The 27,870-nt window shown below is 37.0% G+C and overlaps 5 protein-coding genes across 5 annotated transcripts; 4 read left to right on the top strand and 1 right to left on the bottom strand.

Moving 5' to 3' along the window:
* Window positions 1-1,024: 1,024 nt before the first annotated feature.
* Window positions 1,025-2,702, top strand: LOC111798798 (far upstream element-binding protein 1-like). The gene is made up of 4 exons (XM_023682133.1): window positions 1,025-1,442; window positions 1,853-2,136; window positions 2,413-2,502; window positions 2,622-2,702. The coding sequence occupies exons 1-4, from the start codon at window positions 1,085-1,087 to the stop codon at window positions 2,700-2,702; spliced, it is 813 nt and encodes a 270-aa protein (XP_023537901.1). The 5' UTR covers window positions 1,025-1,084.
* Window positions 2,703-4,834: 2,132 nt separating this feature from the next.
* On the top strand, window positions 4,835-11,363 carry LOC111798092 (far upstream element-binding protein 1-like). The gene is made up of 6 exons (XM_023681055.1): window positions 4,835-5,252; window positions 5,663-5,946; window positions 6,223-6,312; window positions 6,432-6,503; window positions 6,674-6,790; window positions 10,020-11,363. Exons 1-6 carry the CDS (start codon window positions 4,895-4,897, stop codon window positions 11,190-11,192), a joined length of 2,094 nt encoding a protein of 697 aa, XP_023536823.1. The 5' UTR covers window positions 4,835-4,894; the 3' UTR covers window positions 11,193-11,363.
* Window positions 11,364-11,459: 96 nt separating this feature from the next.
* Window positions 11,460-14,505, bottom strand: LOC111798095 (ferrochelatase-2, chloroplastic-like). The gene is made up of 9 exons (XM_023681059.1): window positions 14,164-14,505; window positions 13,494-13,821; window positions 13,270-13,413; window positions 13,091-13,192; window positions 12,859-12,962; window positions 12,653-12,779; window positions 12,398-12,550; window positions 12,209-12,309; window positions 11,460-12,004 (listed from the first exon to the last, which is right to left on the bottom strand). The coding sequence occupies exons 1-9, from the start codon at window positions 14,247-14,249 to the stop codon at window positions 11,686-11,688; spliced, it is 1,464 nt and encodes a 487-aa protein (XP_023536827.1). The 5' UTR covers window positions 14,250-14,505; the 3' UTR covers window positions 11,460-11,685.
* Window positions 14,506-15,925: 1,420 nt separating this feature from the next.
* LOC111798797 (endoglucanase 16-like) lies at window positions 15,926-19,466 on the top strand. The gene is made up of 8 exons (XM_023682132.1): window positions 15,926-16,153; window positions 17,070-17,282; window positions 17,365-17,565; window positions 17,638-17,715; window positions 17,787-17,936; window positions 18,007-18,115; window positions 18,203-18,366; window positions 18,978-19,466. Exons 1-8 carry the CDS (start codon window positions 15,926-15,928, stop codon window positions 19,305-19,307), a joined length of 1,473 nt encoding a protein of 490 aa, XP_023537900.1. The 3' UTR covers window positions 19,308-19,466.
* A 2,746-nt stretch (window positions 19,467-22,212) lies between these two features.
* LOC111798094 (vacuolar-processing enzyme) lies at window positions 22,213-26,828 on the top strand. The gene is made up of 9 exons (XM_023681058.1): window positions 22,213-22,490; window positions 23,585-23,749; window positions 23,837-23,993; window positions 24,465-24,550; window positions 24,635-24,834; window positions 25,205-25,253; window positions 25,488-25,697; window positions 26,031-26,237; window positions 26,381-26,828. The coding sequence occupies exons 1-9, from the start codon at window positions 22,266-22,268 to the stop codon at window positions 26,561-26,563; spliced, it is 1,482 nt and encodes a 493-aa protein (XP_023536826.1). The 5' UTR covers window positions 22,213-22,265; the 3' UTR covers window positions 26,564-26,828.
* Window positions 26,829-27,870: the final 1,042 nt, after the last annotated feature.

The raw sequence follows: 27,870 nt of genomic DNA, 5'->3' as shown, positions 1-27,870 counted from the left end.
TAATAAAATATCAAATATAATATATATAGTAAACTATAATTTATTACTAAATATCCTTAACATAACTAAACAATGAAGTTGAAGCCCGAAGGTAAGAGGTGCCGACTAAGTAAGAAGAAGTACCGATGTGATGATTGTCGAGTCATTGGCTGAGGAGGAGTAATCGGGTTGTGCCCATTGCAAAACAAACTATAAACACAGTACTATGCGGGTTGAGGAAGAAGAACGTAGGTTGGGCTTGGTCTCAACTCGTTTTTATTTATTTATGTAATTTGGTCGAGTCGAGTTGACTTGGTCCTTTGCAAACTGAACTCATACCCAACTCGAGATCGAGTCCTAAAAACTTAAACTAACTCAATCCTTATAATTCATATTAGATTGATTCGAGTTATCAGGTTTAATATACATCCCAATAAAAAATGGTGCATTATTTCTTAAAAGACAACCAAAATTAAACCGACAAATTTTCAATTTTAAAATAGTTAATCACTATACTCCATATTTTTTTTCAATTTATAATGGAAAAGATTGAAAATTCAAAAACCATAATTAATATTGAGATATTTTCAATTTAAATATTTATTTGAACATTTTATTTTATTTTCAATTAAATTTATCATTTAGAATTACTACACCATTTTATGGACCTACAAACTATAAACTGATACAAAATTAATTACTTAAATTAATAAATTTTTATTCACTAATTATAAAGATGCACGACAAAATAAGTTATATTTATAAATATAATAATTATACCTCGAATTATTCATAATTACAATCAGATTAAAAAATATAAATATTATACATAAGTTAATTATTCTCGAATTATTCATAATTACAGATATCGTCCGTCACAATTTTTTTTTATTTAAAAAATAAAATTCTAATTTTTTTTTTATTTAAAAAATAAAATTCTAATTTTTTTTTTAATTTTCAAAAATTTAAAAAATACATAACATTTTGTGAACCGAGTGACGTGTGCTATAAATTCCGCTGGCTAAAGTTCCCACTAAGAAGAAAACCCATCCTCTTTATCACCTCTCGTTTTCTCTTTCTAGGGTTTTCTCTCTGAAGCTAAACAATGGCTGACGAAGCGCAGTATTCATCTGGTACTGATGCTGCGTCCAATAAGCGCAAGTACGATGACCATCCTCCACCTATGGTCTCCCGCCGCCCGACTGGTTTTTCCGGCCCCATCACTTCCCCCTCCTCCGATTCGGCCAATCCTCCGCCTCCCTCCTACAACAACGTCCCGCCCCCTATGGATGAGATCCAGCTTGCTAAGCAGCGTGCTCAGGAAATTGCCTCTCGGTTGATTATCTCCAGCGGTGGCGTCGGGGCCGGCGCTGGACCTGGCGTTGGGGCTGATGCCAAGCGCCCAAGGGTTGAGAATGGCGGCGGGTTTGATTCATACGAAAAGGGTTTTAGTTCTGGCTCAGGTGACTATAATCTTGCTGTCTCTTTCTTGCATCTTTCATGTTTCTGTATGCATGTCGACCATGTATTGCCTTATTTTTAATTTTTTTATTATAGTGAAGTAGTTTGCACTTTTTATTGCATTTTTGTGGCACATCTCTGTGAGCTATGTTTTAAATTTCAGTATTAACGGGGACATGGGTGATTAAACGTTTCAGGATGTCAGTATTAGTGGTATAGAGAAAGGTTTCTGTCAGTCCTATGGATGCCTATAGATGTCGTAGTTGATTTATTTTCCACTGTCTTCTACCCATGTTTCGAGAGAATTGTTGTTGAATGCTTTTATTTATCTATTTTTTTTAATGTATTTTAAAAATAAGTATTGTTTGAATGATTGGATGCCTATTTGTGACATTCATCTGCGTGGATGCAGACTTGAAGTCTCACATGTCTAATTCAGCTCCTTCAGCAACACCTGTTTCCTATGGGTTTCAAGGGACAAGCAAGAAAATCGACATTCCAAATGGTAGAGTGGGTGTAATTATTGGTAAAGGTGGTGAGACCATCAAGTACCTTCAGCTCCAGTCTGGGGCAAAAATACAAGTTACTCGTGACATGGATGCAGATCCCAATTCTGCTACCCGGACGGTTGATCTAATGGGTACTCCTGATCAAATTGCTAAGGCCGAGCAGTTGATTAATGATGTTCTTTCCGAGGTTTGTTTTAGTTTTCAAACTGCATGTGTACTCCTGATCAAATTGCTTTGTCAACTACTATGTGTTGTCTCACCACGTAAAAACATTGACATGCCGTGTAGCAATGGATTTGTTTGGAAAGGCCTTACCAATTTTTCCACTGCCAACATAATATTATTGGCAATATTTTCTTTATAAATTGCATACAAAATCTGATTGAATTGACGCTGTTGGAAGGGTAAGGCATTTAACTTGGCTTGAAAATTTGTTTGTCTAAAAATTTAACATTTGATTCAGGCTGAATCTGGAGGTTCTGGCATAGTATCTCAAAGATTGACTGGTTCATCGGGATCTGAGCAGTTTGTTATGAAAATTCCCAATAATAAGGTTCTTTAAATATTTTTTTGGAATTTCCCAAGTTCTGTCATCTACTTTGAGAACATTTTTTTAAAATTTTTATTTATTTATTGGTGATACTTATGATTGTTATGATTTTAATTATCTAGGTTGGCTTGGTTATTGGTAAAGGTGGTGAAACAATCAGGTTTTCGGGGCATTGGATTCTCACCAATGTTTGCATTACTTAAGCCGACATTCTCGCTTCCGCTTCTTCCACCACTGCTCGCGCGGGTGCTTCCCTCTAAGGTGAAACGCTCCCCTACCGATGCATTTTTACATGTATCTTCACCATAGTCGAGCCAAATTTAAAAGCCAAAGTACTTGAAGAAATTGCGAGGTTAAGGCTGAATGCTTAAATTTAAAGTAGAAGATTCAATCTCGAGATCGTTGTAGTTAGTCGAGTTCTTATAGAGAAAATTTTATTTCGAGGAAGAATTAAAAAAAATTATGAGATGTACGTGAGCGAGGACAATCCATGCTAAAAGGACTTGTGTTGGTTTATGAATATAGTCTTCGTTCTAGCGAGAGTAGATAATGTAACAATGTGCAGGGGATGCATGGAAATGCCAAGGCACACAACATCTAAGTAATTTTGTTTATTTATTTTTATTAAATTATAAAAAGTATTATAAATTTTAACTTTTAAGCAATAATTATATTGTTGCAATTTTATATTTGAATTTTTTCAAAACTGCTTTTGGAGTAGAAAAACCGTTAGAATATTGAATGAAAAATTGTCGTGTATGAACGTTGTTCTTTTAAGGTTAATCAAAACAAGTGTTCGAGTCATCGCCATGTCATCTCATCCATGCTACCTTTATTTTTGGTTAAATATTCTTAAGAGTTCATATTCCAGTGGTTACTTTTGTTGGATGAAAGTCCCACATCGGCTAATTTAAGAAATGATCATGGGTTTATAATCAATGAGTACTCTCTCTATTGGTATGAGACCTTTTGGGAAGCCCAAAGCATCTCTCGTGAGGTTGAAAGGAGAGGTTATGCTTGAAACAACCTCATTTACAAAACTTTTGGGCCTGGTTATAGCCCACACCACAATTTTTTTTTTTTCTATTTGAAATATATATTATTAAGCTACATTATTACTACAGACAACCCGTCCATAATTATCATCTTAGCATATGTTGTGCATGCTATTTAACTTAAGAATGTTTGATTAATCCACTACAGTGTGAAAGTTATCTTATTAATAATTAAATAAATTACAAGAATATGAAAATAGTAATAAATGAAAATAACAATAAATAGAAAGATACCTTAAGACAAATATCTGTCTTATAATAAAATATCAAATATAATATATATAGTAAACTATAATTTATTACTAAATATCCTTAACATAACTAAACAATGAAGTTGAAGCCCGAAGGTAAGAGGTGCCGACTAAGTAAGAAGAAGTACCGATGTGATGATTGTCGAGTCATTGGCTGAGGAGGAGTAATCGGGTTGTGCCCATTGCAAAACAAACTATAAACACAGTACTATGCGGGTTGAGGAAGAAGAACGTAGGTTGGGCTTGGTCTCAACTCGTTTTTATTTATTTATGTAATTTGGTCGAGTCGAGTTGACTTGGTCCTTTGCAAACTGAACTCATACCCAACTCGAGATCGAGTCCTAAAAACTTAAACTAACTCAATCCTTATAATTCATATTAGATTGATTCGAGTTATCAGGTTTAATATACATCCCAATAAAAAATGGTGCATTATTTCTTAAAAGACAACCAAAATTAAACCGACAAATTTTCAATTTTAAAATAGTTAATCACTATACTCCATATTTTTTTTCAATTTATAATGGAAAAGATTGAAAATTCAAAAACCATAATTAATATTGAGATATTTTCAATTTAAATATTTATTTGAACATTTTATTTTATTTTCAATTAAATTTATCATTTAGAATTACTACACCATTTTATGGACCTACAAACTATAAACTGATACAAAATTAATTACTTAAATTAATAAATTTTTATTCACTAATTATAAAGATGCACGACAAAATAAGTTATATTTATAAATATAATAATTATACCTCGAATTATTCATAATTACAATCAGATTAAAAAATATAAATATTATACATAAGTTAATTATTCTCGAATTATTCATAATTACAGATATCGTCCGTCACAATTTTTTTTTATTTAAAAAATAAAATTCTAATTTTTTTTTTATTTAAAAAATAAAATTCTAATTTTTTTTTTAATTTTCAAAAATTTAAAAAATACATAACATTTTGTGAACCGAGTGACGTGTGCTATAAATTCCGCTGGCTAAAGTTCCCACTAAGAAGAAAACCCATCCTCTTTATCACCTCTCGTTTTCTCTTTCTAGGGTTTTCTCTCTGAAGCTAAACAATGGCTGACGAAGCGCAGTATTCATCTGGTACTGATGCTGCGTCCAATAAGCGCAAGTACGATGACCATCCTCCACCTATGGTCTCCCGCCGCCCGACTGGTTTTTCCGGCCCCATCACTTCCCCCTCCTCCGATTCGGCCAATCCTCCGCCTCCCTCCTACAACAACGTCCCGCCCCCTATGGATGAGATCCAGCTTGCTAAGCAGCGTGCTCAGGAAATTGCCTCTCGGTTGATTATCTCCAGCGGTGGCGTCGGGGCCGGCGCTGGACCTGGCGTTGGGGCTGATGCCAAGCGCCCAAGGGTTGAGAATGGCGGCGGGTTTGATTCATACGAAAAGGGTTTTAGTTCTGGCTCAGGTGACTATAATCTTGCTGTCTCTTTCTTGCATCTTTCATGTTTCTGTATGCATGTCGACCATGTATTGCCTTATTTTTAATTTTTTTATTATAGTGAAGTAGTTTGCACTTTTTATTGCATTTTTGTGGCACATCTCTGTGAGCTATGTTTTAAATTTCAGTATTAACGGGGACATGGGTGATTAAACGTTTCAGGATGTCAGTATTAGTGGTATAGAGAAAGGTTTCTGTCAGTCCTATGGATGCCTATAGATGTCGTAGTTGATTTATTTTCCACTGTCTTCTACCCATGTTTCGAGAGAATTGTTGTTGAATGCTTTTATTTATCTATTTTTTTTAATGTATTTTAAAAATAAGTATTGTTTGAATGATTGGATGCCTATTTGTGACATTCATCTGCGTGGATGCAGACTTGAAGTCTCACATGTCTAATTCAGCTCCTTCAGCAACACCTGTTTCCTATGGGTTTCAAGGGACAAGCAAGAAAATCGACATTCCAAATGGTAGAGTGGGTGTAATTATTGGTAAAGGTGGTGAGACCATCAAGTACCTTCAGCTCCAGTCTGGGGCAAAAATACAAGTTACTCGTGACATGGATGCAGATCCCAATTCTGCTACCCGGACGGTTGATCTAATGGGTACTCCTGATCAAATTGCTAAGGCCGAGCAGTTGATTAATGATGTTCTTTCCGAGGTTTGTTTTAGTTTTCAAACTGCATGTGTACTCCTGATCAAATTGCTTTGTCAACTACTATGTGTTGTCTCACCACGTAAAAACATTGACATGCCGTGTAGCAATGGATTTGTTTGGAAAGGCCTTACCAATTTTTCCACTGCCAACATAATATTATTGGCAATATTTTCTTTATAAATTGCATACAAAATCTGATTGAATTGACGCTGTTGGAAGGGTAAGGCATTTAACTTGGCTTGAAAATTTGTTTGTCTAAAAATTTAACATTTGATTCAGGCTGAATCTGGAGGTTCTGGCATAGTATCTCAAAGATTGACTGGTTCATCGGGATCTGAGCAGTTTGTTATGAAAATTCCCAATAATAAGGTTCTTTAAATATTTTTTTGGAATTTCCCAAGTTCTGTCATCTACTATGAGAACATTTTTTTAAATTTTTTATTTATTTATTGGTGATACTTATGATTGTTATGATTTTAATTTTCTAGGTTGGCTTGGTTATTGGTAAAGGTGGTGAAACAATCAAAAGTATGCAAGCCAGGACTGGAGCTCGTATTCAGGTTTGTTTACATATATGTATATACATTTTTCATGTGTCTTGGAAGTCCCCCCTTTCCTACCATTTTCTTTAATTTCAATTTTGTAACTTGTTTTCACTTTTTCTTTACATAACATTAATTATTGTATTTAATTTGGATAACATGGGATTTTGTATTCTTCATTTTCACAGGTGATACCTTTGCACTTACCCCCTGGGGATACGTCTACAGAAAGAACCTTACAGATTGATGGTTCAAGCGAACAGATTGAGTCAGCAAAACAGTTGGTTAATGAAGTTACCAGTGAGGTGCGTTTGCAGATTTTGGTTCCATTAAGATTGTTATGCCCTTTTATGGTAGTAGGAACTAATGCATAGTTGAAATCTAATTCCATGGGTTTTTGTGTGAATTTTTTATTTTTGAGGTGCTTGTAATGATTTTTCCTGATTGGATTTGGTTATTTTTGTAATTGTTGATGCAAGGTTGCCATACTATTCTAGAACTCCTTTAGCTCTTTCTATGAATTCTTTTAGTATTTAGTCACCTCAACACCAAGGCGAGCATTAAGGACTCAGTGTTGATGGACGTTGAATTGTTTCGTTGCTTTTACATGTTTATTCAGCTTCTTACTGTGATATAGCTGGGATTTGGTATTCATTGACTTCATTTAGATTACACTGTTTTGTGAAGATTATGAAATGTTCTGTTTTCTGATTGTGTTCCTTATTGTAAATTGAATGCTTTCTTTTTAAGACACATTCTTGTTACAGTCACGTTTTTTATTTGTTATAATTTTGTACACTAATCATTCTTCAATTCAATGCTTCTGTTTTTCTTTCTGGAAGGAAATAGTTGATACGTTTTTTTTCTCTCATTGTCTCTATGTTGTCTTGTTGGATAGCTGGACTCAATAAGAATTTGGTTTCTTTGTCGTTCGTTAAAAATACTTCTTTTCCCTTCTAAAGTTTACCCTACTTAATGAACTGGAGCTTCTATGAAATTTGTCAAACACTGTTATATACTCAGCATTTGGATTTGTTGTTCATTTGACTATAATGAATATGTTCTGTGTTGCAAATCTGAAAAATCATTTTATTGCTGATGCTGTTAGTCTCCCCTAGCAGTTTTACTATTTTAATTGTCTTAAACAGTAACTATTGCAGAGCTGTAAGGAGGTTTGTTCCCTCACTATGCTTACTTTCAACTTTGGGGTGAGCTCTGTTTGGATTGGATTGTATATCGACCGTATCAATGCTGGTTTGTAGTTACACTCAAGGAATGAGAAGCATTGGAATATACAAACCTGTTATTACTTTTGGATCTCTTGTAGCTTGAGATAGCTTTTAGGTCTTTTATCCATAATCGATCTGGATTTTTTATTATGTCTGCAATTGTTTATTCTACATATCCATTGATGCAGATATGGAGGATCTAAGGTTCCTGGGGTTTGGAAATAGGTGAAGTTATTTTTACGGATGGAACACCTAGTTAGTTTTTTTAAGAGTGACTGGTACTTGAAGGTTTCCCATTGGTGATATGCTTGCTCCGTTGGATATTCAGTTTATCTGTCAATATTACTCTTATTAGGCTGTTAAGGTTATATGATATCTCTCCTATTTAAGATGTCTGCAGCCCGTTTGGTATTATTCTTGGTTTTATATCTTGATTGTGGTATCTGAAAGGTTCCCATTGGTGATATGCTGGCTCCTTTGGATATTCAGTTTATCAGTCAATATTACTCTTATTAGGTTGTTAAGGTTATATGATATCTCTCCTATTTAAGATGTCTGCAGCCCGTTTGGTATTATTCTTGGTTTTATATCTTGATTGTGGTATCTGAAAGGTTCCCATTGGTGATATGCTGGCTCCTTTGGATATTCAGTTTATCAGTCAATATTACTCTTATTAGGTTTTTAAGGTTATATGATATCTCTCCTATTTAAGATGTCTGCAGCCCATTTGGTATTATTCTTGGTTTTATATCCTGATTGTGGTATCCGAAAGGTTCCCATTGGTGATGTGCTGGCTCCTTTGGATATTCAATAGTTTATCAGTCAATATTACACTTATTAGATTGTTAGGGTTATATGATATCTCTCCTATATTTAAGATCTCTGCAGCCCATTTGGTATTATTCTTGGTTTTATATCGAAGTGTTAATATTGTTTGGATTATGGCCTGTTCAACCGTCACATGTGCTTATTAATTGTGTATCCTGCAACTGATATTGTTATTGGGAACTATTGTAGGGTTAGGGTAATTGGACCATTAGTGCACCAACATGGAATCCTTTATGTTGGTGTTATCTCAACATTGCTCTGGTATGGTTCTGAATCCCATATTCTAATGATATAAAGTTAATAATGTGGAGAGAAATTACAGGTTTGCTTGTTGGGTATTCAAGGTCGTTAGTATAATTTGAAAAGTCAACTTACCATACTAACATTCTTTTTCTAGTGGTTTAAATAAATATAGGAGGGTTTCAATCTTTTAGTCTGTCTAGATTTTCTCTCGTAATTTTCTTATTTGCTCCATAATTCTAGGCACGTGTGTTTGTTTGTTGTATTAAATTGCTCATGATTTTTTGTTGGTACTTGTATGTTTTAGTTTTAACATTACCTGATTGTTCATTGAGTTTTTGCCATTGATGGTTAGTCTTGAGCAAGTTTTTTAGACTGCAGCCTTGGTTTGCTGGCTATTTTTGCAGAATAGTCTCTTATTTTTAATCTTCATTAATCATTTACCTCTGGAAGGGCGTCAAATCAGATTATTAATTATTTTTAATTTTTTGACGTAAATTGTCCTAAACTATCTTGTTATTGAAAAATATTTTCTTATTTTAATCTTTATGGGCTATTTTTATTTACTTATCATGAGGTAATGGTTCATTTTCCTTCCAAGGCCGTTGCATATACTATCAATGTGTTTCTTCTCATCATCCATGTTGCTTCTCAGCCCTTTTCGAAAGTATTTTTCTTTTCAATTATTTTGTGGTAAAAAACTGTGGGCGGTAGACATTTTTTCTCTTCACTATCTTCTACTAGTCTCTGGAGATTTGCTATTCTATAGGGTTGTTGGTTTTAGTTTGATATCCAGCTAGTTGATTCTTCTATAAAAAAATTGATTATTGGGAAGACATTGCTTTTTTTGTGCTTTGCTATGAACTTGTTTGCCTTTTGGGGCAATTAAGTTCATATATTCTGTTCTGTAAAAGCTTTTGTAGTCGTCTGGTTCTCTTTGCACCCATTCACTTCGAATAGGGAGAGGTTGAGCTTCTGCTGGAGTAACTCAATAACTCATCATCCAGTACGGTATGTTGGTGCTTTGTACTCTTCATAATGCAGTATAAGCTCCTTTAATCCCTACAAAATATACTGACTATGGCTTTTCATATATGGGATTTCGGATTTGACATTTTTCTTCCCATTTCGCATATGAATGTTGTGCTTTCCTATTCTTACCATGCATGGTTATTGTTCTCTCACATATAGTAGAGAAAGATTCACCTTGGTTTCTATCTTCATGTTTTTCTTTCAGAATCGTGTGAGAAATTCAGGTATGTCAGGAGGGTATAATCAACAAGGTTATCAAACTCGACCCCCTTCAAGTTGGGGGCCTCCTGGGGCTCCTTCAATGCAGCAACCTGGTTATGGCTATGGACAGCAAGGTGGATACTCTGGCCCTTCATCTCAGTATAACATGCAACAACCTCCTTATCAAGGTTATTCACAACCTGCATCTGGTGGATATGCTTCCAATTGGGACCAGTCTACTGTTCCGCCAAATCAACCTGCTACTCAGGGAAGTGGTTATGATTACTACAATCAACAGCCCCCGCAGCAACAGCAAACACCTGGAGCTCCTGGTGCTACAGGAGACAACTCTGGTTACAGCTATGGTCAACCACAGGCCTCTACCTATAATCAACAGGGTTATTCTCAAGATGGCTATGGTGGTGGTTATCATGCACCTCAGGCTGGTTACAGCCAGCCACCTACGTATGATCAGCAAGGTTATAGTTCTGCTCCAAACTATGGTAATGTGGCCAATGCAGCCCAAGATGGGATCAATTCGTACGAGTCTCAGGGGGATTCATCACAGACAGTCCCTCCTGCACAACCCTCTTCGGTGAGCCAGCAAGGTTATGGTGCAAGTCAACAGCCTAGTCCTAACCCAGGGAGCTACCCTCCACCAAATCAGTCAGGGTACGGAATGACTGCACCTTCTCATACTGGTTATGGAAATCAACCAGCCGCTCAAACCGGGTATGGGGCTAGTTATGGACCTCCTCAAACTCAGAAACAACCTGCAAATCCTCCTGCATATGGTCAGAGCACTCAGTCCCCAAGCACCCCGAGTGGCTATGGGCAACCTGCTGCATTGTCGTCTGGATATTCCAGTTCTCAGGCTCCAACGTCTGGGTACACTCAATCAGATTCTGGTTCTCAACGTGTCCCACCATCCAGTTATGGTACTGCAGCTCAGCCAGGGTTTGCGCCACCACCTTATGGTGTTCCTCCAACAAGTCAGCCAGGTTACGGGCAAGCTCCACCACCTTATAGCTCTTCTTATGGTGCTGGTTACCCTCAGCCTCCATATTCTTCCGATGGTAACGCAGGTGGAGCTGCTGCTCGTGGGGGCTATGATTCTGCACCATCTGCTCAGTCGGCGCTGCAAAGTGGGGTTGCAAAAGCATCACCAAAGAGTTGATTCATGTATGTGTCACTATAGGTGTCTGTTGTGGAGAACAGTTAACTTCGTTGCTATGATTAGTTTTTTTTAGGCCAGGTAGAATTATGAAACCTCATTAATGTCTGAATTCTTTACTGTATTCGGTTTCGGTTTTGGTATGGTTAAAACGTTTATGGTGCTTTGCTATCCTCCCTTCGGCTTGTCCGTTTCTCTCTAGCGCGTTGCCATTGCGTCAACCATGGTTACAGGCTACTTGAAATACAACTGCTTTGTGGAGCTAAAATATGAAATGTGAATCATGAGCAAGAAAACGTAATTCCTCCTTTATTTTCATTTGTGTCTGAATCCGTCAGTGTTTGCCCTAATACAAATTTAGTACAAAACGTAATACCTATGATTGCCATGCTGAAATTTTTTGCCTTTTATCTCAAGTAAATTTAAAACGATCCCCTCCCCTATCCAATCCATGCAACACTGACCTATTCTACCTATGTCTTGTATCATTGTATCGTCAAATGAAATTATTCCTAAACGCTAGAAACGCTTTGGGTGAGAGTAACAAGATGAATGCAAGGATTGAACCAAATAACAATCTGATAGGATCAAATCGAAAAGAACCACGATCATTTGTATCTGCGGAGCCTGCGTGGGGTGACAATGCCGTAGCAGATGGAAGGGCTTCGACTACTGCATCGGCCAGATCCACAATGAATGAAGACTTGCAGTTGAGAGCGGGCACACGCCCCCAGTTTTCGATCCCAGATTCAAGTGCCAAGTGCTTATACTCCATATCTATCTCCTCAAGAGTCTCGATGTGCTCACTCACAAAGCTAGGAAAAAAACATGTAAAATTACTATAAATAACACGCCACATGCTTAAGTTGACAAAGAATACATAAAAACAATGTACGAAAATGAGAAAGATCGAATTTCACCGAGCATTTTATTCTACTTGTTACATGATTCAGTCCCACCAATATTCACTCTATAGGTCCCTAGAACATGAGTTGCATGTGTTTGTGAACAGAACATACCTCACGGGAACGGCTAGGAGGCTCTTGATACCCTTCTGGCCAAGCTCAACAAGAACTTCATCAGTGTATGGCTTTAGCCATTGTACAGGTCCAACGCGGCTCTGAACATGTAATACATAAACAAAAATGAAAATCCAGAAAACAAGAAAAAGATAAGAAACCAAGCCAGGCTCCAAATCTATTACTAACCTGATAAGCAAGAGTATGCTCATTTCCAACCCCTCTGCCCTTCAACTCTTGCATGATTAGGTAGATGCACTCCTCCATTTCATCTTTGTAAGGATCTCCAGCATTCTCAACATAACTGACGGGAACCCCATGTGCACTAAAGAAAATCATAACCTAAGGATGCAAATGCAAATGACCCCTCATTAAGAACTAATCGACTCGGACAACGACAGCCATTTGCTGCATAAACTAAACCATCTCTCTAAAATCAAATACCTCCTGAGGATTAACGAAATTCTTCAGCTCTGTCTGAATCAAGTCGGCCATCGACTTAATATACCCTTCTCGTTGATACCACGACTTTATAATCGAAACAGGCAATGTCGAGAGATATGCGTCTTCCCTGATACGCTCATAGTCAATAAGTCAGTAGCAGAAGTTTTTAATAACAAGATCAACAGTGGATTAGACTAGATCATCACCTGAAAATCTTCTGGAGAACACGAATACTGGACCCGGTTGTCGAAATAGAGTACTGTGGATACAGTGGCAGCACCACAAGTTTTGTTATCCCATCCCTCTTAATCTGCCACAAACAGCAAAAGGTACCATCAATTTTTATGAACTTAAATGCAGTGACGATTAAGAAAGACAATACACGTGGTCAGTATCGAACTAGAAGGCACAGGGAATAAAAAGAACATGTAAACATACTTGCTGAATCGCTTCCTCTGTGAAAGGGTACCAATAGCGCATTCCGACATAGACATTAGCAGATATGTTTTTCTCTTCCAAAGCCATTTTAAGCGCCTGTGCCTAGAACAAGGATTCACAAATTATAAATATTTGAATGTTTTTTATAGTAGAGGGAAGTAATAGAGAGGTCAATCAACCTGTTCATCTGTTATTTTACGCAAAGGTGAGCCACCACCAATTGAAGCATACCCTTCTTTGCTTTTCGGAGCACGAAAAGTAGAAATTAACTTCGCCAATGGCTCTTGGAGAAAACGGAACAACCTCGGGAGCCGAATAATATCCTATGTATTATGAAAAGAATTGAGAACTGATATAAATTGGCATGTTATTAAGGCTAGAAACACAAGATTAAGTAAGATACCGGATCAGCAAATAGGTTGTACAAAAATGGCTGAACATCATCAAGCGTTTCTGGCCCTCCTAGATTCAGGAGCAGAACTCCAACCTTCTCTTCTACTGCCTGAGAGTGAGATTCTAAAGCAAATTCACCATAGGAGACAGTTCCTACTGAGCAAAATGCTTGTCCAAGACGGCCTCTCTTCTCAACAGGGCCAGAAAGTTGTAGCCCCTGACCATTGGAGCTAGAACAAGAAACCACTAATCCTTGAGTTCTAGACTTATCACGAACTTGCAATTTTCCAGAGGATTTACAAGAGAAAGACACAAGAGATTTCGGCACAGAGAATGACCTGAAAAACCAAAAAGCATACGTTGAATTCTTAACTTTGATATAATAATACCTAAAAACGTCTTCAAGAATCTACGCCATTGCGCTGCCATCTTCCACACAATAAGCAAAAAAGTTCACAATGATCAACTCTTATTATAATCCAGACAACTTCAAGCCGCACAAACATTGCATCACAGTAGTAATTTCATCCAACAATCAGTATAAAATTCACATGGATCAAAATTTTCACAGAATTCTAGATTCCAAAGTAAGAACAAAAGACAACTCAAGAATCCGATCATCAATCTCAAACACAAGCGAAATCTTTAGGGCAGCAGAAGCGATGGATTAAAGAACTTACGTAGAAACCGTGCGATCCGGATTAAGGGTGTTGGAATCGAGAAGCTTCATATTGGAATGAGCGGCAGAGAAAGCGATCGCGTCCATGGAAGTCAAAAATCAGAAATACAGTGATCCAAAATCGAAAGTCCACGAAAACCCCAGAAAAATTTGAGCAGTGTTGAACGAAGAACTGAGTGAGTTAGCGACGATCCTGATTATAAATATTTTTTGAAACTGAATTGTAAGGATGAAGAGTCAAAATTGGGGGACGGGAAGATCCTGGAAAGCGTTGATTTGTAGCTAAGTTGCCAGTTTCATTTTGAATTTGGATTTGGGGTTGAAGAGTCTACGCATCCACGCATCGCCCACGTCCCTGCTCTGAAACTTCCTCATTATTCTTACTATTATTTGGGCTTATTTGGGCCTAATTGGGCCAAGCTGTTTTTTATTTGGGCCTAATTGGGCCCAGCTGTTTTTTTTAATACAAAAATAATGTACTTAAAATATATATATATATATATTACACATATATTACATGACACGTATACGAGCTCACTTGGGGTCTATGTGCGTGCACGTGTATATAGAAGTATTACACATTCAATTCTACCCGTATTGAAAGTTGAGCTCAATACCATGGTATTATATGATATTTTATGCACGGATGATGATGTCATAGTAATGCCTAGATAGATGCATTAGCCTTTTAACATATATATGTAGTAGTGACTTTGTTAGAATACAAAAACAGGATCGTTATAGAAGTAGCCTGCAGCGAGTACACGCTATTTTAGCATAAGCATCATGAGCATACATAAAGCAGTATAGAAGTGTACATATTGAGTCTTTCGAGTGAATATTGTAGCTGAGTTTCTCGTACCCAACTTTTGTTAATGAGAGATAGTTTTCTTTGATATCGACAAATTATACGAACTCTTCTCTTTTACCTTCTTTCATGCAAATAATAAACCAAATTCAGTGTAAACGGAGAAAAAAAAAAAACGTGTTCTTCCACAAAGCATCCTTACCTCGTATGGTACTCTAATGCGATCGAACTATAGAAACTACTGAATATTTCTTAAAATATTCAAGTCATGTGCTACTCTTACATTTCAAGTAAAGATAAGACACTCATGTACGGACGACGGCGGCGTCTGCTGAAGACTATGAAACTTATTTTGATCCCTTAAATTAGATTAGGGTATCATGTTATTCTTTTCTTTGTATTTATTTTAAGTTCACGTTATTTATTTTCCGTTGTTTTGTTTTAAGATTTTACTGTGAACGTTTAATCCCATGACATCGTTTTATGAAATATTTTAAATGAATGTTTCCGTACTTATCAGTCATGTCATGCAAATGGTAGCAACTTTATAATAATAGGAAATAAGGTCGTCGTTACAGTTGAGATCAGAACTATAGATTATAAATCCAGTAGACTAGATTACGAGATAGGCTTAACATGTTTCATGGTCCCACAGCTAATGCTCCGTCACTCCATAAGAAGAGTATATTAGCAAATATCATTCTCTTTCATCCCAAANCTCCAGAATTCAAATTCATCCTTAAAAAAAAAAAACAACCAAAATTAAGCTAAAAAGTAACAGAATCCCATGTTGAGCGTTGTTTTCCAACGAACTTAACGACCCAACGATTTGGCGCCATTAATACAAATGATAGCCATAATTTGTTCCTCCTTTTATTCACCTCCTGCGTTGTTCATTCCATCATCCCCACACCTCTCTCTTTGATTTAGTTGAGAGTGCCCTTTTGGTTTGGCCATGGGGACCATCATCCACAATCTTTCTGCCATGGCCATTCTTGTGGGTTCCCTTCTTTTCTTTCAACCATTCTTTCCCGGGGCTGTTCATGCCGCCGAGTTCAATTACAAAGATGCCCTCACCAAATCTCTTATTTTTCTTGAGGCTCAACGCTCCGGCAAGCTCCCGCCCAATCACCGCCCCGCTTGGAGAGGCGACTCTGCCCTCGACGATGGAAAACTTGCCAATGTTCGATTCCTTTCTTCACCTTTTTTTTCTTTTCTTATTCTCTTTCCTAATCATTTATTAGCGACCTTAACAATAAGGGTCTACACAAAAAATCAGAATGGTTAGGTTAAGGACTCGAGCCACCCAAATAGGGTTGTGACTCGAGCCACCCAAATAGGGTTGTGACTCGAGCCACCCAAATAGGGTTGTGGCTCGAGCAACCCAAATAGGGTTGTGGCTCGAGCAACCCAAATAGGGTTGTGGCTCGAGCAACCCAAATAGGGTTGTGGCTCGAGCAACCCAAATAGGGTTGTGGCTCGAGCAACCCAAATAGGGTTGTGGCTCGAGCAACCCAAATAGGGTTGTGGCTCGAGCAACCCAAATAGGGTTGTGGCTCGAGCAACCTGGGATGGTTAGGTTAACGACTCCGAGCAATCAAAATAGAGTTCATAACCCATAACCCAACCCAACTCTCTATTTTCATGTTGGGTCATTACAAACGTCAAATATTCTTAATTTTCCTAATAATCTTAAAAGTAGGGTTGAGTTGTAGTTGTTGTTTGATATAGCGTTAATAATAATACCCAATTGTTGTTTGATACCCAATTGATATAGCGGAAGCACACCCACAAAGATTTACTTGGTGTGGAGAGAGAAATTCCCCCACGTACATTATTACATCTTCATGCTTACAGCCTTTGTGCTTACAATCGTAACCTTAATTTTGGGTGGTCAAGTTGACCCGACAAAAAAAGTATAACCCGCAAACCAACTCGAGTTTTAGTTTTCCAAAAGTTCATCTCAACCCAAACCGGAGAAAAAAAAAAAACTCAACTCAAGCTGGTTGCTGATTTAGGTTGGATAATCTAGATTGGTCGGGTTTTTGAGTCATATACGATAGAAAGCAATTCAATTGGTTTATTTTTGGTGGTTGCAGGTAGACCTAGTAGGAGGGTATTACGACGCCGGAGACAACGTGAAGTACGGACTTCCGATGGCTTTCACGGTAACAACTCTATCATGGGGAGCTTTGACTTACCCAACGGAGCTGGAAGCCGCCGGCGAAATGGAAAATCTTAAAGCCGCCATCAGATGGGGCACCGATTATTTCCTCAAGGCCTCTTCTCATCGCGATCGTTTATATGTCGAGGTAATTCAATCCTCAATATCATCCTCTTCGCGTGAAAATTCTCTATTTATAATCATTTACATAATCATATAAATTGGTGAAGGTCGGAGACCCAGTTAAGGATCACGAGTGTTGGGTTAGACCTGAAAATATGAAGACTCCAAGGACCGTATTGCAAATTAATTCCGAGACCCCAGGTACAGAAATTGCTGCCGAAACCTCCGCCGCCATGGCTTCGTCTTCCATGGTCTTCCGAAGCTCCAATCAAACATATGCTCGTCTTCTTCTCAACAAAGCTAAAACGGTATAAACTTTTAACCACTTAAAAAGTCATTTCATTTCAAATATAACTCGTCCGTTTTGTTTTTATTTGCAGCTTTATAAATTTGCAAAAGCTCACAAGGGAACTTACGATGGCGAGTGCCCTTTCTATTGCTCGTACTCGGGCTACAATGTAATTCTCGCCATCTCTTGATTAGAATTTTATTGTGTCGGGTTCATCGAATAATTTATGCATTATTACAGGACGAGTTGTTGTGGGCTGCAACATGGCTATACGTCGCAACGAGGAAGTCGGTTTATTTGAAGTATGTTCAAGAAGAGTCGATTAGTGCTAGTGTAGCTGAATTCAGCTGGGATCTCAAATATGTTGGAGCTCAAGTTCTTCTTTCGAAGGTTTTAATAATGTTTTTAATATATTTTCATAAATTGATATTAAAATGATACTAAAATGCATATTATTTAGTTATATTTTGAAGGAGAGAAGGGTTTAGAGACGTTCAAAAATCAGGCAGATAGCTATATTTGTTCTAATCTTCCGACCAGCCCGTACCACCAAATTTACGTGTCTCCAGGTCTTGTATTTATGTCGAGAATTTGTGTTCATATGATATGATATGATATTATATTGTTGAGTTAATTGAATGAAATGATTTTGATAGGTGGAATGGTTCACATGAGAGATGGAGCGAATACGCAATATGTTACGGGTACGGCGTTCGTGTTTAGTGCTTATAGCGATATCCTTGCAGCCTATAAACAAAACGTTAAATGTAGTGACCAGCAGTTTGACCCAGCCCATCTCATGACCTTTGCTAAGAAACAGGTATGCGAATCTTTATAATGATATGATATGATATTGTCCACTTTTAATATAAGTTCTCGTGACACTAATGGATATACTTATCTTCCTCGAACAAAATTGTGAGTTCCCATATTGGTTGGGGAGGAGAACGAACGAAACATTCTTTCGTTCATGATTCGGTATTTTGGTGTCCTAGGCGTGAGGAACCGCACCAATCCATCCGGAACGATACCACCCTGGAAGAGCTAGAATTCTAACGATGAGGGAACCCTAAGAGAGCCGCCGACTTCAACTACCGTCTATGTACGATCCATACTAGATCTGACCAACTGCCCATCCTACCTCCTTTACGTTCTTGACAACCCATCTTCCCCATTACTTGCAAGCTCCTTCATCCAGTAGGACCTATTGACCAAGGGACAGTCTCAAGTAGACAGTTTCTCGGGTATTTTAAAAACCTTTAGAGAAGCCCGAGAGGGAAGACTACATCTTCGAGATTCATAAAAATACATTCGAGACTCCCAACTTCTTTATTCGACACATGAACTACTCCATTATGACTACACGAGCATAAGTTCGGGTGACTTTACTAATTTTATTTAATTCATTTTAAAAAAAAATTTAATTTGCAGATGGATTACTTGTTGGGGGACAACCCACTAGGAAGATCGTTTATGGTAGGGTTTGGGAACAACCCACCAACGCAGGCGCACCATCGCGGCGCGTCGGTGCCAGTGATGCCAGCCAACGCAGAAGTGAACTGCCCAATGAGTTTCGTGAACTGGCTGAACAAGGACACGCCGAACCCCAACGAGCTGACGGGCGCAATTCTGGGCGGCCCCGACCGCAACGACAAGTTCTTAGACAAGCGTACGGTGTCACCCATGACGGAGCCGGTGACTTACACCAACTCCATGGCGGTGGGAGTGCTGGCAAAGCTGGCGGCCCACAAAATCACATGAAAAATAAAACCTTATTTAATCCTTAGGCGGTTTTGAATCGCTAATTGTTAGAACAGTACAGAAGATGTGATTGGTGGGTTACTAGAAAGGAGAGATTCTGAGATTTGGGGATTAAAATGTGTTAATTATTTTTATATTCATGTTTCTAATATTTTATATTTCTATAAACTTTGATTCAAACAGAAATTAGATGTCTTTTCCAACATTTTTGGATTCACATTTCCATATATTTATAATTAATTAATAAAAGGATTATGCTCATAATTAAATGTGTTTGTAAACGATGTCATAGATTTAAATGTTCATAATAAAATCTTTAAAACAATGAAGCAGTGAAGAAAAATAAAAATAATGTCTTGATCTATCTCATGGGCTATTAACCAACATAAATGTAATAAATGTAACTAACTTAATATTCATATTAGTTGCATGGCTTTCATTGATACCTTACCTTTACTTAAGCGTTGATTATTTTAATAATAAATATTTTAAAAAACTCACGATTGGTTCAAGTTTGGATGTGTAGTATTTTCCACGACCCATGCACATGGACCCACCAACTAGGCAAATGATCCCGCAATCCCACTTAACATCATGATGAATATAAATGTCTTAAGTCGTAAGGTACATGTCAACACTGATGGGTCCATGTGCATGGTGAGATTGCTTGGTTCTGTTGTCGTTGAAAAGCTGCTAGTCACACTGTTCCAGAGAAGTTTGAAGCCACCATTACTACTCTAGAGAACACCAAAAGACCTGACTTGAGTTTGAAGCCACCATTACTACTCTAGAGAACACCAAAAGACCTGACTTGTTAGAGATTTCTCTTCTAGAGCTCTTGAATGCTTTTGCTTTACCAGGAGCAGAGGTCTATGAGGCAAGAAGGGGTGACTGAGGTCTATGAGGCTGCTGAGGTCTATGAGGCAAGAAGGGGCAGAGGTCTATGAGGCAAGAAGGGGTGACTAAGGTCTATGAGGGGGGCAGAGGTCTATGAGGCAAGAAGGGGTGACTAAGGTCTATGAGGCTGCTAGTCACACGTTCCAGGGAAGTTTGAAGCCACCATTACTACTCTAGAGAACCCCATAAGACCTATTAGAGATTTCTCTTCTAGAGCTCTTGAATGCTTTTGCTAAAGACCTATTAGAGATTTCTCTTCTAGAGCTCTTGAATGCTTTTGCTTTACCAGGAGCAAATGGGAGGTCTATGAGGCAGAGGTTTATGAGGCAAGAAGGGGTGACTGGAGGTATATAAAGCAAATATGTATATTTTAAAATTAACTATAAATTAAAGTTTGTTCGTGTTCAATCCAATCTAGGTGTAAGAAGATTCATGACACCAAACCAATCTAGAAATCTTTTCATTTATTTCAACTCAATCCAATCTCGTCCAAATAAGTTCATAACCAAATTAATTGTACGAATTAGATATTTTGGGTCATCGAATTTCTTGAATACCATTACAACACGTATGATTGTGCATGGACAAGTTATATCATAATTTATTTAGTAAAGGACGAAAGAGCTTAGAGCACAACCAATGAGTATCAATCCTCAATGAATGGGTTAGGTTGCGTGCAATCAATAAACTCTTTTGACATTTAATGCCCCAATCACCCTATAATGTCTATCCAAAATCCTTTATCAATGTCATCTTCGTAGCCTCCACAAATATCTCAAACTTTTCGTATTTGAAAAAGACGAGCTCAATTTTATTGTTAGTAGATATTGTCAACTTTGACTCATTACGTATCGTTATCAGCCTCACGATTTTAAAACGCATCTAGTAGAGAGAAATTTTTACAAATGATTTGTTCTCCTCTTCAACCAATGCGGAATCTCACATTAAATAACAAAATAAAATAAACCATGCATGAGACATTTATCTTGCACGGCTCCTAAGCTAAGTGATAAAAGAACAGGAAAAAAAAACGACCTATTAACTTTTTTTTTTTAAACAAATACGAGTGAAACGGTAGAGAAATGAGTCGTCCTTATCAAATATTTTAATAATTATTTTTCTTTTATAACTCTTTTTAACTTATTAGGTGTATTTTATGTTGAAGTATAATTAATTGATTTAAATTTGTAATTATTAATTATAAATTATAATTAATACTTTACTATAATAATTATTTTATACATAATTATTTTTTGAATTATTTTTATTTTTTATTAATAAATTATTATAATTGAATAAGATTTATAAGTATAAATTCCATAATATACCCCCCATTTAATTTTTGAAATATAAGTTTTGCTAAATATTTACAATTAAAATATATAATTTTATTAAAATCCTTTATTTATAAAACTAATTAAAATTTATTATAAAATTAATTATCTAAAATTAAATAATATAATAAAATTACTGATCAAACTATTATTTGATTATATATTTATAAATAAACGCTTGAATCAAGAGCCCTTTAAGATTTAAGGTTCCGAATTTCATACTGTTCTTAAATATTTATTTTATTAATAAATGGTGTTGATGATAAATATTTATTTTAATACAAAAAAAAAATATATATAAAATAAAATTTGGATGATATTTTTATTAATTTAATTTAATTTTAATTTTTAACAATATAATTTTTTTTTTTTTTAATATAAATATCTTTGAAGATTCAAAGGATCATAGACAGATAATTGGATTCCATAATCCTCGAAGGAATCTTTGCCTATTCGTCCATACCGAAGGTGGGGCCCACCCTGTCAACTTGAAACCTTCCGAAAATGACCTCCGGAATTATCTATACACGTGTGCGGTTATTATTCGACGTTACGTGAGCTCATCAGGGGCAGTTAAGTCATTTCTCCATAAGGCACTAGCGAATTTACATTTATACCCCTCATATTTCGCTACGTCATTACGTTCATTTGTTTATATATTTGTTTATAAAGAAATTTTTGTGATCATCATTCATACCAAGCGTATAGCCCAAGTTTTCCGCAAATCATGGCTAACATCTCCACCGGAGCTTTGCTCCTTTTCTTTTCCCTCGCCGTAATCGGCTTGGCTTCCGGTGGCCGGGATCTTCCTGGAGATTTTCTGAGGTTGCCGTCCGAGGCCTTGAATTTTTTTCGCGGAGGAGCCTCCGATGCTAGCGATGAGGACTCCGTGGGAACGAGATGGGCCGTTTTGATCGCCGGTTCGAATGGATACTGGAACTACCGGCATCAGGTTATTTTTGTTACATTGATAAGCTTCATTAATTTGGATTGTTTTTCTTTCTTTGAGAGTACAAATTTGTGTTGCGTTTTGTGTTTGTTTAGATGTTGACATTTGTTGTTGATTGGCGTTTTCTTCTTCCTATTTCATACTTTTTTTTCCCCAAATGTCCACTGTGCTATCTCTGTTGCCGATCCTTGTCTGATTTTTGTTTTTTTTAATAACTTCTTTGATTTTTAAGCTCGAAGCTTGTAATCAGTTTTTTCTTTGATGTTTCTTAGCATGAGATCGAATAATTTCCCCTCTAAACTTAGGTCTAGATTCTTTTCGTGTTTGTTTTTCGTCGTTGACATTTTGGATTGATGAATTTTTTGTTTTTCGAATATTATTGTAGCAGTTCTTATCTGTTTCGTTTTTCCTGTTTTTGGCTTTCTTTTCCTTATATAGATACGTAGATTTTTGTATTCAGAAGTCCATTTTTAATCAATGTTTCTTTCTGTGTTAATCGTTAAATTAGAGCTGAAATTCTCAAAGAACATGGTTTTTTCAATACCCTGCCATTTGACGTTTCCTATCAGTTGTGAGCGATATATATTTTGGATGTTGGTGTCAGGATAACCACTTCATCGAGCCTGTTGCTGTTTTCAAATGAACTTTCCTTCTTTTGAATTGTTATGTTGAACCAGTTACTGAGCGTTTAAGTCCAAACAGAAAATTTTCATTTAAGGAATTTGCGACTCTTCTGGTGGATAAGATGACCTATAAACGCTACCAGTAACTGAACTTACTAATGAAAAGAATGAGGAGTGATATAATTTAGATTTAATATAAATTTGTTAAACAGAAACTTAGTATATTTTGGGCGCGGGCCAATGAAGTTTAGATGCTCTAAGCCAGAAAGAAAAAAAGAAGGAACTGGGGAAAAGGATTACATCCGTGTACCCCTGCTGGTAGTAAGCTCGCAGTTCTTTCATTGAAGATCAGTATAAACGGGATAATAGAATTTTGCTGCTATTTTGCATTCAACCTTGTTTTATTTGGTGAATGTTGTTGATGGTTTAATTACTTGGAAAGATTCAGACAATGATTAACACATTTTCCACCAGGCTGATATTTGCCATGCTTATCAACTATTGCGGAAAAATGGGCTAAAAGATGAAAACATCATTGTTTTCATGTACGATGACATTGCCTTCAATCCAGAGAACCCAAGACCTGGGGTCATCATCAACCATCCACAGGGTTCTGATGTTTATCATGGAGTCCCAAAGGTTTTCTTATGGCTTTATAGATTCCAAATTTACACCTGATTCATTTGATTAGAGCTTCTTATGTACCTAAGATTTTGTTCACTGCAGGATTACACTGGTGAGGATGTTAACGTGAACAACTTTTTTGCTGTCATTCTTGGAAACAGAACTGCTCTTACGGGGGGTAGTGGGAAGGTTGTTGACAGTGGTCCTAATGATCATATTTTCATATACTACAGTGATCATGGTGGCCCTGGTGTTCTTGGTGAGTAGCTTACTTCTATGTAGCTCGCATACCATGTAATGACCTATCATGTTTATCCGGCAATCATTTTTTTTGGATACATTTGTTGTTTGATATGCTTGATTTGTCTGTAAGCAATAGAATGATTGGTTTACTTCTCTATATTTCATTATAGAGGCAGGGAGCCTACATTCAAGCTTTTGCATGCTTTGATTTGAGGTGATAGCACATCTCACTTCATCTAGGAAGTGCTGTTTCTTTTTTGCATATCACACACATGGAGGGAAAAAAATTTGATCCTTTGCAACGTAGAAAATGAAATTTGTGCTCGGATTTTTTATATTTGTTGTAATTAATTCACTTTGTCATTATTATTGTAAAAGAAATGATAAAAGGTCATTATTCATGATAAATTCCTCATCTTCAAAATAACTAGTTTTATTACTTGATAATGGATAGAAATTTCTCATCTCTGTGATACATTTTTCCCAGGGATGCCTACTTATCCCTATATGTATGCTGATGATCTTAATGACGTTTTAAAGAAGAAGCATGCTTCTGGATCCTACAAAAGTCTGGTAAATTATTGAACTGTTCATCGCTTGAGACTGCAGCTATTCTTAGAATGTCATTATGTAATGGGACTATACTTAATATTGTAGGTATTCTATCTTGAAGCTTGTGAATCGGGAAGTATCTTTGAAGGCCTTCTTCCCAAAGGTTTGAATATTTATACAACCACCGCATCAAATGCTTATGAGAGCAGTTGGGGTACTTACTGTCCAGGGGATTATCCTAGTCCTCCACCCGAGTATGATACTTGCTTGGGTGACTTGTACAGTGTTGCTTGGATGGAAGACAGGTAAAAGATAAATAATAAACTTGCCTCTATTGTTGTAGTATACTCTGTTCTCAATTCTTTTAACTTTAGACTAAAAAAATGATATCAATATCGATTGGTAATATTCTTTTTGTCGTGCAACTTCAGTTTTGGGCATTTGTTCTCACTTCTCTGTACTCATCGGTCGAGTACTGCACCCATCATACTTTTGGCCTCTAGCATTCATTCAGCCTAGCTGAAGAATGAATATCGTTAAATTCTTAGATCCAAAAGCTGGGACTATGAGATTATGGTTACTTTGATGATTAATTTATTTTCTACATGATTCAGTTATGAATTCAAATATTAATTTATCCAGAACCTCATGGTTTTTACTTTTGTCTGTAAACAGTGATAATCACAATTTGAAGACGGAAACTTTACGCCAACAATATGAACTGGTAAGAACCCATGGATTACTGTTTTAGGAGAAGTTAAACTCCTATGAGTTTAAATTTAATTCTGACGGTTCTTAAAAATGAAAATTTTGCTTCTTGAACATTTCATCCTTAGAAAATGCAAAAATTATACAATTAAGGCGAAAGGATACTTTCATTGTATGTTGATCAAAACACAAAATTTTCCATTTATGCTCGGCATTAGAAAGAACCTGAAATAACTGCTGGTTTCTTCAGGTGAAGAAAAAGACGCTAAATGCCAATTATGCTTATGGTTCTCATGTCATGCAATATGGTGATCTAACGCTCGGCAAGGACGCTTTGTCCTCATATCTGGGTACTGATCCTGCTAATGAGAACAATACTTTTGTCGAGGAGAACTCTTTGAGGCCAACAGCAAAAGTTACCAATCAGCGTGACGCTGATCTTGTCCACTTTTGGGAAAGGGTTAGTTTCTTCTTTTTCCATTTTAGAATTGATAATATTTGAACACTATTTGGTAGACTGTAAAAAACGAGATATTCTGAGGATTACCAAATTCTTATTTCCTTAAGTTTAAATTGTGATAAGTGCACAGTTCAGATGGTGTTTGCTATTTGCTATCTGTTACAAGTTCAAATCTGGAGACTTCAATGGAAATTTAATTGCTACACCACTTTGTCACATTTCTAATATAGCCATTGTTGTACTTTACTGGTTAATATTAGGCTTTTCCTTGCTCGCAATGTTTGTTTCGACACCATCTAACAATCCCTCCGCCATGCCTGTTATTGATTTTAGTTTCGCAAAGCTCCTGAAGGCACCACCAAGAAAGTTGAAGCTCAGAAGAAGTTTGTGGAGGCAATGTCCCACAGAGTTCATATCGACAACAGTGTGAAGCTAATTGGAAAGGTGTTATTTGGAATTGAAAAAGGTCCTGAGGTGCTCAATGCCATCCGACCCACCGGACAACCCCTTGTCAACGACTGGGACTGTCTTAAGGATATGGTACAAAGTCGATATAAACGGATTCGCTTATTTCCTCTTTCTTTCTTGATGGCTCGTAACGAAGAGATTACGCATCAATGATCTTTACTTGTGTTTTTATTCATTGTAAGTTGTGTAATCCTGAAGTGATGTGAAACATACAGGTCAGGAGCTTTGAGGCACGCTGTGGATCCCTCTCCCAATACGGAATGAAACACATGAGGTCCTTCGCAAACTTCTGCAATGCTGGGATCAGCAAGGAGCAGATGGCGGAGGCTTCGGCGCAAGCTTGCGTAAGCGTCCCCTCGGGTCCATGGAGTTCTCTGCACAAGGGCTTCACTGCTTGATGATGATGAAACCAAGCCCCACTTATCTGATTTGGAAGTACGCTTCTGTCACCATTGTTTATATAAAATGTATTCAAAATGGATCCAGAATGGTTATTTGTAAATACAACCACAAGGCATCATGTAAGAAAAAGGAACAAAGGCATATAAGAAGGGTTATTGCTGTATTGCATCTGTTTATAAGAAATGAAGATTTCAACTCGAGGTTGGCCTTATCTCGGCCACTGGTCGGGAATATGTGTGCGACTCTTTGAGTTTTCTTCTATTGGTTGTGAATACTCGTTGCTTTGTTTCACTTCAATCATTTCTGTTATGAACTCAATATAAGTGGTACGTTCTTTCTTACCTATGAATTCAAGGAGTCTTTTTTCTCACAATCTAGTTGTTAGATGAACATGACTCTCCGCAATAGTATGATATTGTCCGCTCTAGACATAAACTGATATTGTCCGCATTGTCCGCTTTAGACATAAACTCTCATGGCTTTGCTTAACTCTCATGGCTTTGCTTTGGGCTCTCCCAAAAGGCCTCTGGCTCTCCCAAAAGGCCTCAAACCAATGGAGAGAGTATTTCTCACTTAAACCCATAATCATTTCCTAAATTAGCCGAGGTGGGACTTTCATCATCCAAAGCTCCCCTCCAACAAAGTACGCTTTCCCTTAATCGAGGCTCGATTTCTTTTTCTTTTGGAGTCTTAGTGCCGTTGGAGTCTTAGTGCCGGCTCCTTTTCTTTTGGAGTCCTTTGTTCGACATTTGAGGATTCTATTTTACATGTCTCTAATACTAGGTTAGATGAACATGACTCTCTATGATATTGTCATCTTTGAGCATAAGTTCTCATGGCTTTGCCTTTTGAGCATAAGCTCTCGTGGCTTTGCTTTGAGTTTCCCCAAAACCCCAAAAGGCAAGGCCTCAAACTAATAGAGATAGTATTCCTCACTTATAAACCCAGATCATTCCCTAAATTAGCCGATGTGGGACTTTCATCATTCAACCGTTATGATAATGAGTGCTGTTCCATTAGCGTATCCTTGGATCCAAAGAGCTTCATCATTGAACTGTGTAATATAACCCACAAACTCCCTTTCGGTCTCTTGTTGATTGTCAACAAGGGCATTTGAAATTTACACTGATCTCTTCCTCCCAACAGCCAAGTCATGAATTGAGTTTGCCTTCAACTTTCTGATTCATTCTCGTGTTGAACTTGTCAAATTAAAAAGAAAATACTCACACAGAATCATACCTAAAAGCACCATTAAGTTCCATCCACGATCAATAGGTATCTAAATATTATATTGGATTACTCT

This window comes from Cucurbita pepo, chromosome LG07 (genome assembly GCF_002806865.2).
Source record: "Cucurbita pepo subsp. pepo cultivar mu-cu-16 chromosome LG07, ASM280686v2, whole genome shotgun sequence".
In the NCBI taxonomy this organism is placed as follows: Eukaryota; Viridiplantae; Streptophyta; class Magnoliopsida; order Cucurbitales; family Cucurbitaceae; genus Cucurbita; species Cucurbita pepo.
Note: the sequence above shows the minus strand (reverse complement) of the source record. Positions and strands in the feature narration are given on the sequence as shown.

Bases quoted from the DNA above. Each gene is read 5' to 3' on its own strand.
- LOC111798798 (XM_023682133.1), top strand. From the start codon at position 1,085: ATGGCTGACGAAGCGCAGTATTCATCTGGTACTGATGCTGCGTCCAAT. The intron at 1,443-1,852 runs GTGACTATAATC...GCGTGGATGCAG, and splicing joins GGGTTTTAGTTCTGGCTCAG to ACTTGAAGTCTCACATGTCT. The intron at 2,137-2,412 runs GTTTGTTTTAGT...CATTTGATTCAG, and splicing joins TTAATGATGTTCTTTCCGAG to GCTGAATCTGGAGGTTCTGG.
- LOC111798092 (XM_023681055.1), top strand. From the start codon at position 4,895: ATGGCTGACGAAGCGCAGTATTCATCTGGTACTGATGCTGCGTCCAAT. The intron at 5,253-5,662 runs GTGACTATAATC...GCGTGGATGCAG, and splicing joins GGGTTTTAGTTCTGGCTCAG to ACTTGAAGTCTCACATGTCT. The intron at 6,791-10,019 runs GTGCGTTTGCAG...TTTTTCTTTCAG, and splicing joins TTAATGAAGTTACCAGTGAG to AATCGTGTGAGAAATTCAGG.
- LOC111798095 (XM_023681059.1), bottom strand. From the start codon at position 14,249: ATGGACGCGATCGCTTTCTCTGCCGCTCATTCCAATATGAAGCTTCTC. The intron at 13,822-14,163 runs GTAAGTTCTTTA...TTGGTTTTTCAG, and splicing joins CCGGATCGCACGGTTTCTAC to GTCATTCTCTGTGCCGAAAT. The intron at 12,310-12,397 runs GTTAGTAATAGA...TTACATGTTCAG, and splicing joins AGCATACTCTTGCTTATCAG to AGCCGCGTTGGACCTGTACA.
- LOC111798797 (XM_023682132.1), top strand. From the start codon at position 15,926: ATGGGGACCATCATCCACAATCTTTCTGCCATGGCCATTCTTGTGGGT. The intron at 17,566-17,637 runs GTATAAACTTTT...TTTTATTTGCAG, and splicing joins TTCTCAACAAAGCTAAAACG to CTTTATAAATTTGCAAAAGC. The intron at 18,367-18,977 runs GTATGCGAATCT...TTTAATTTGCAG, and splicing joins TGACCTTTGCTAAGAAACAG to ATGGATTACTTGTTGGGGGA.
- LOC111798094 (XM_023681058.1), top strand. From the start codon at position 22,266: ATGGCTAACATCTCCACCGGAGCTTTGCTCCTTTTCTTTTCCCTCGCC. The intron at 22,491-23,584 runs GTTATTTTTGTT...ATTTTCCACCAG, and splicing joins ACTGGAACTACCGGCATCAG to GCTGATATTTGCCATGCTTA. The intron at 25,254-25,487 runs GTAAGAACCCAT...TGGTTTCTTCAG, and splicing joins TACGCCAACAATATGAACTG to GTGAAGAAAAAGACGCTAAA.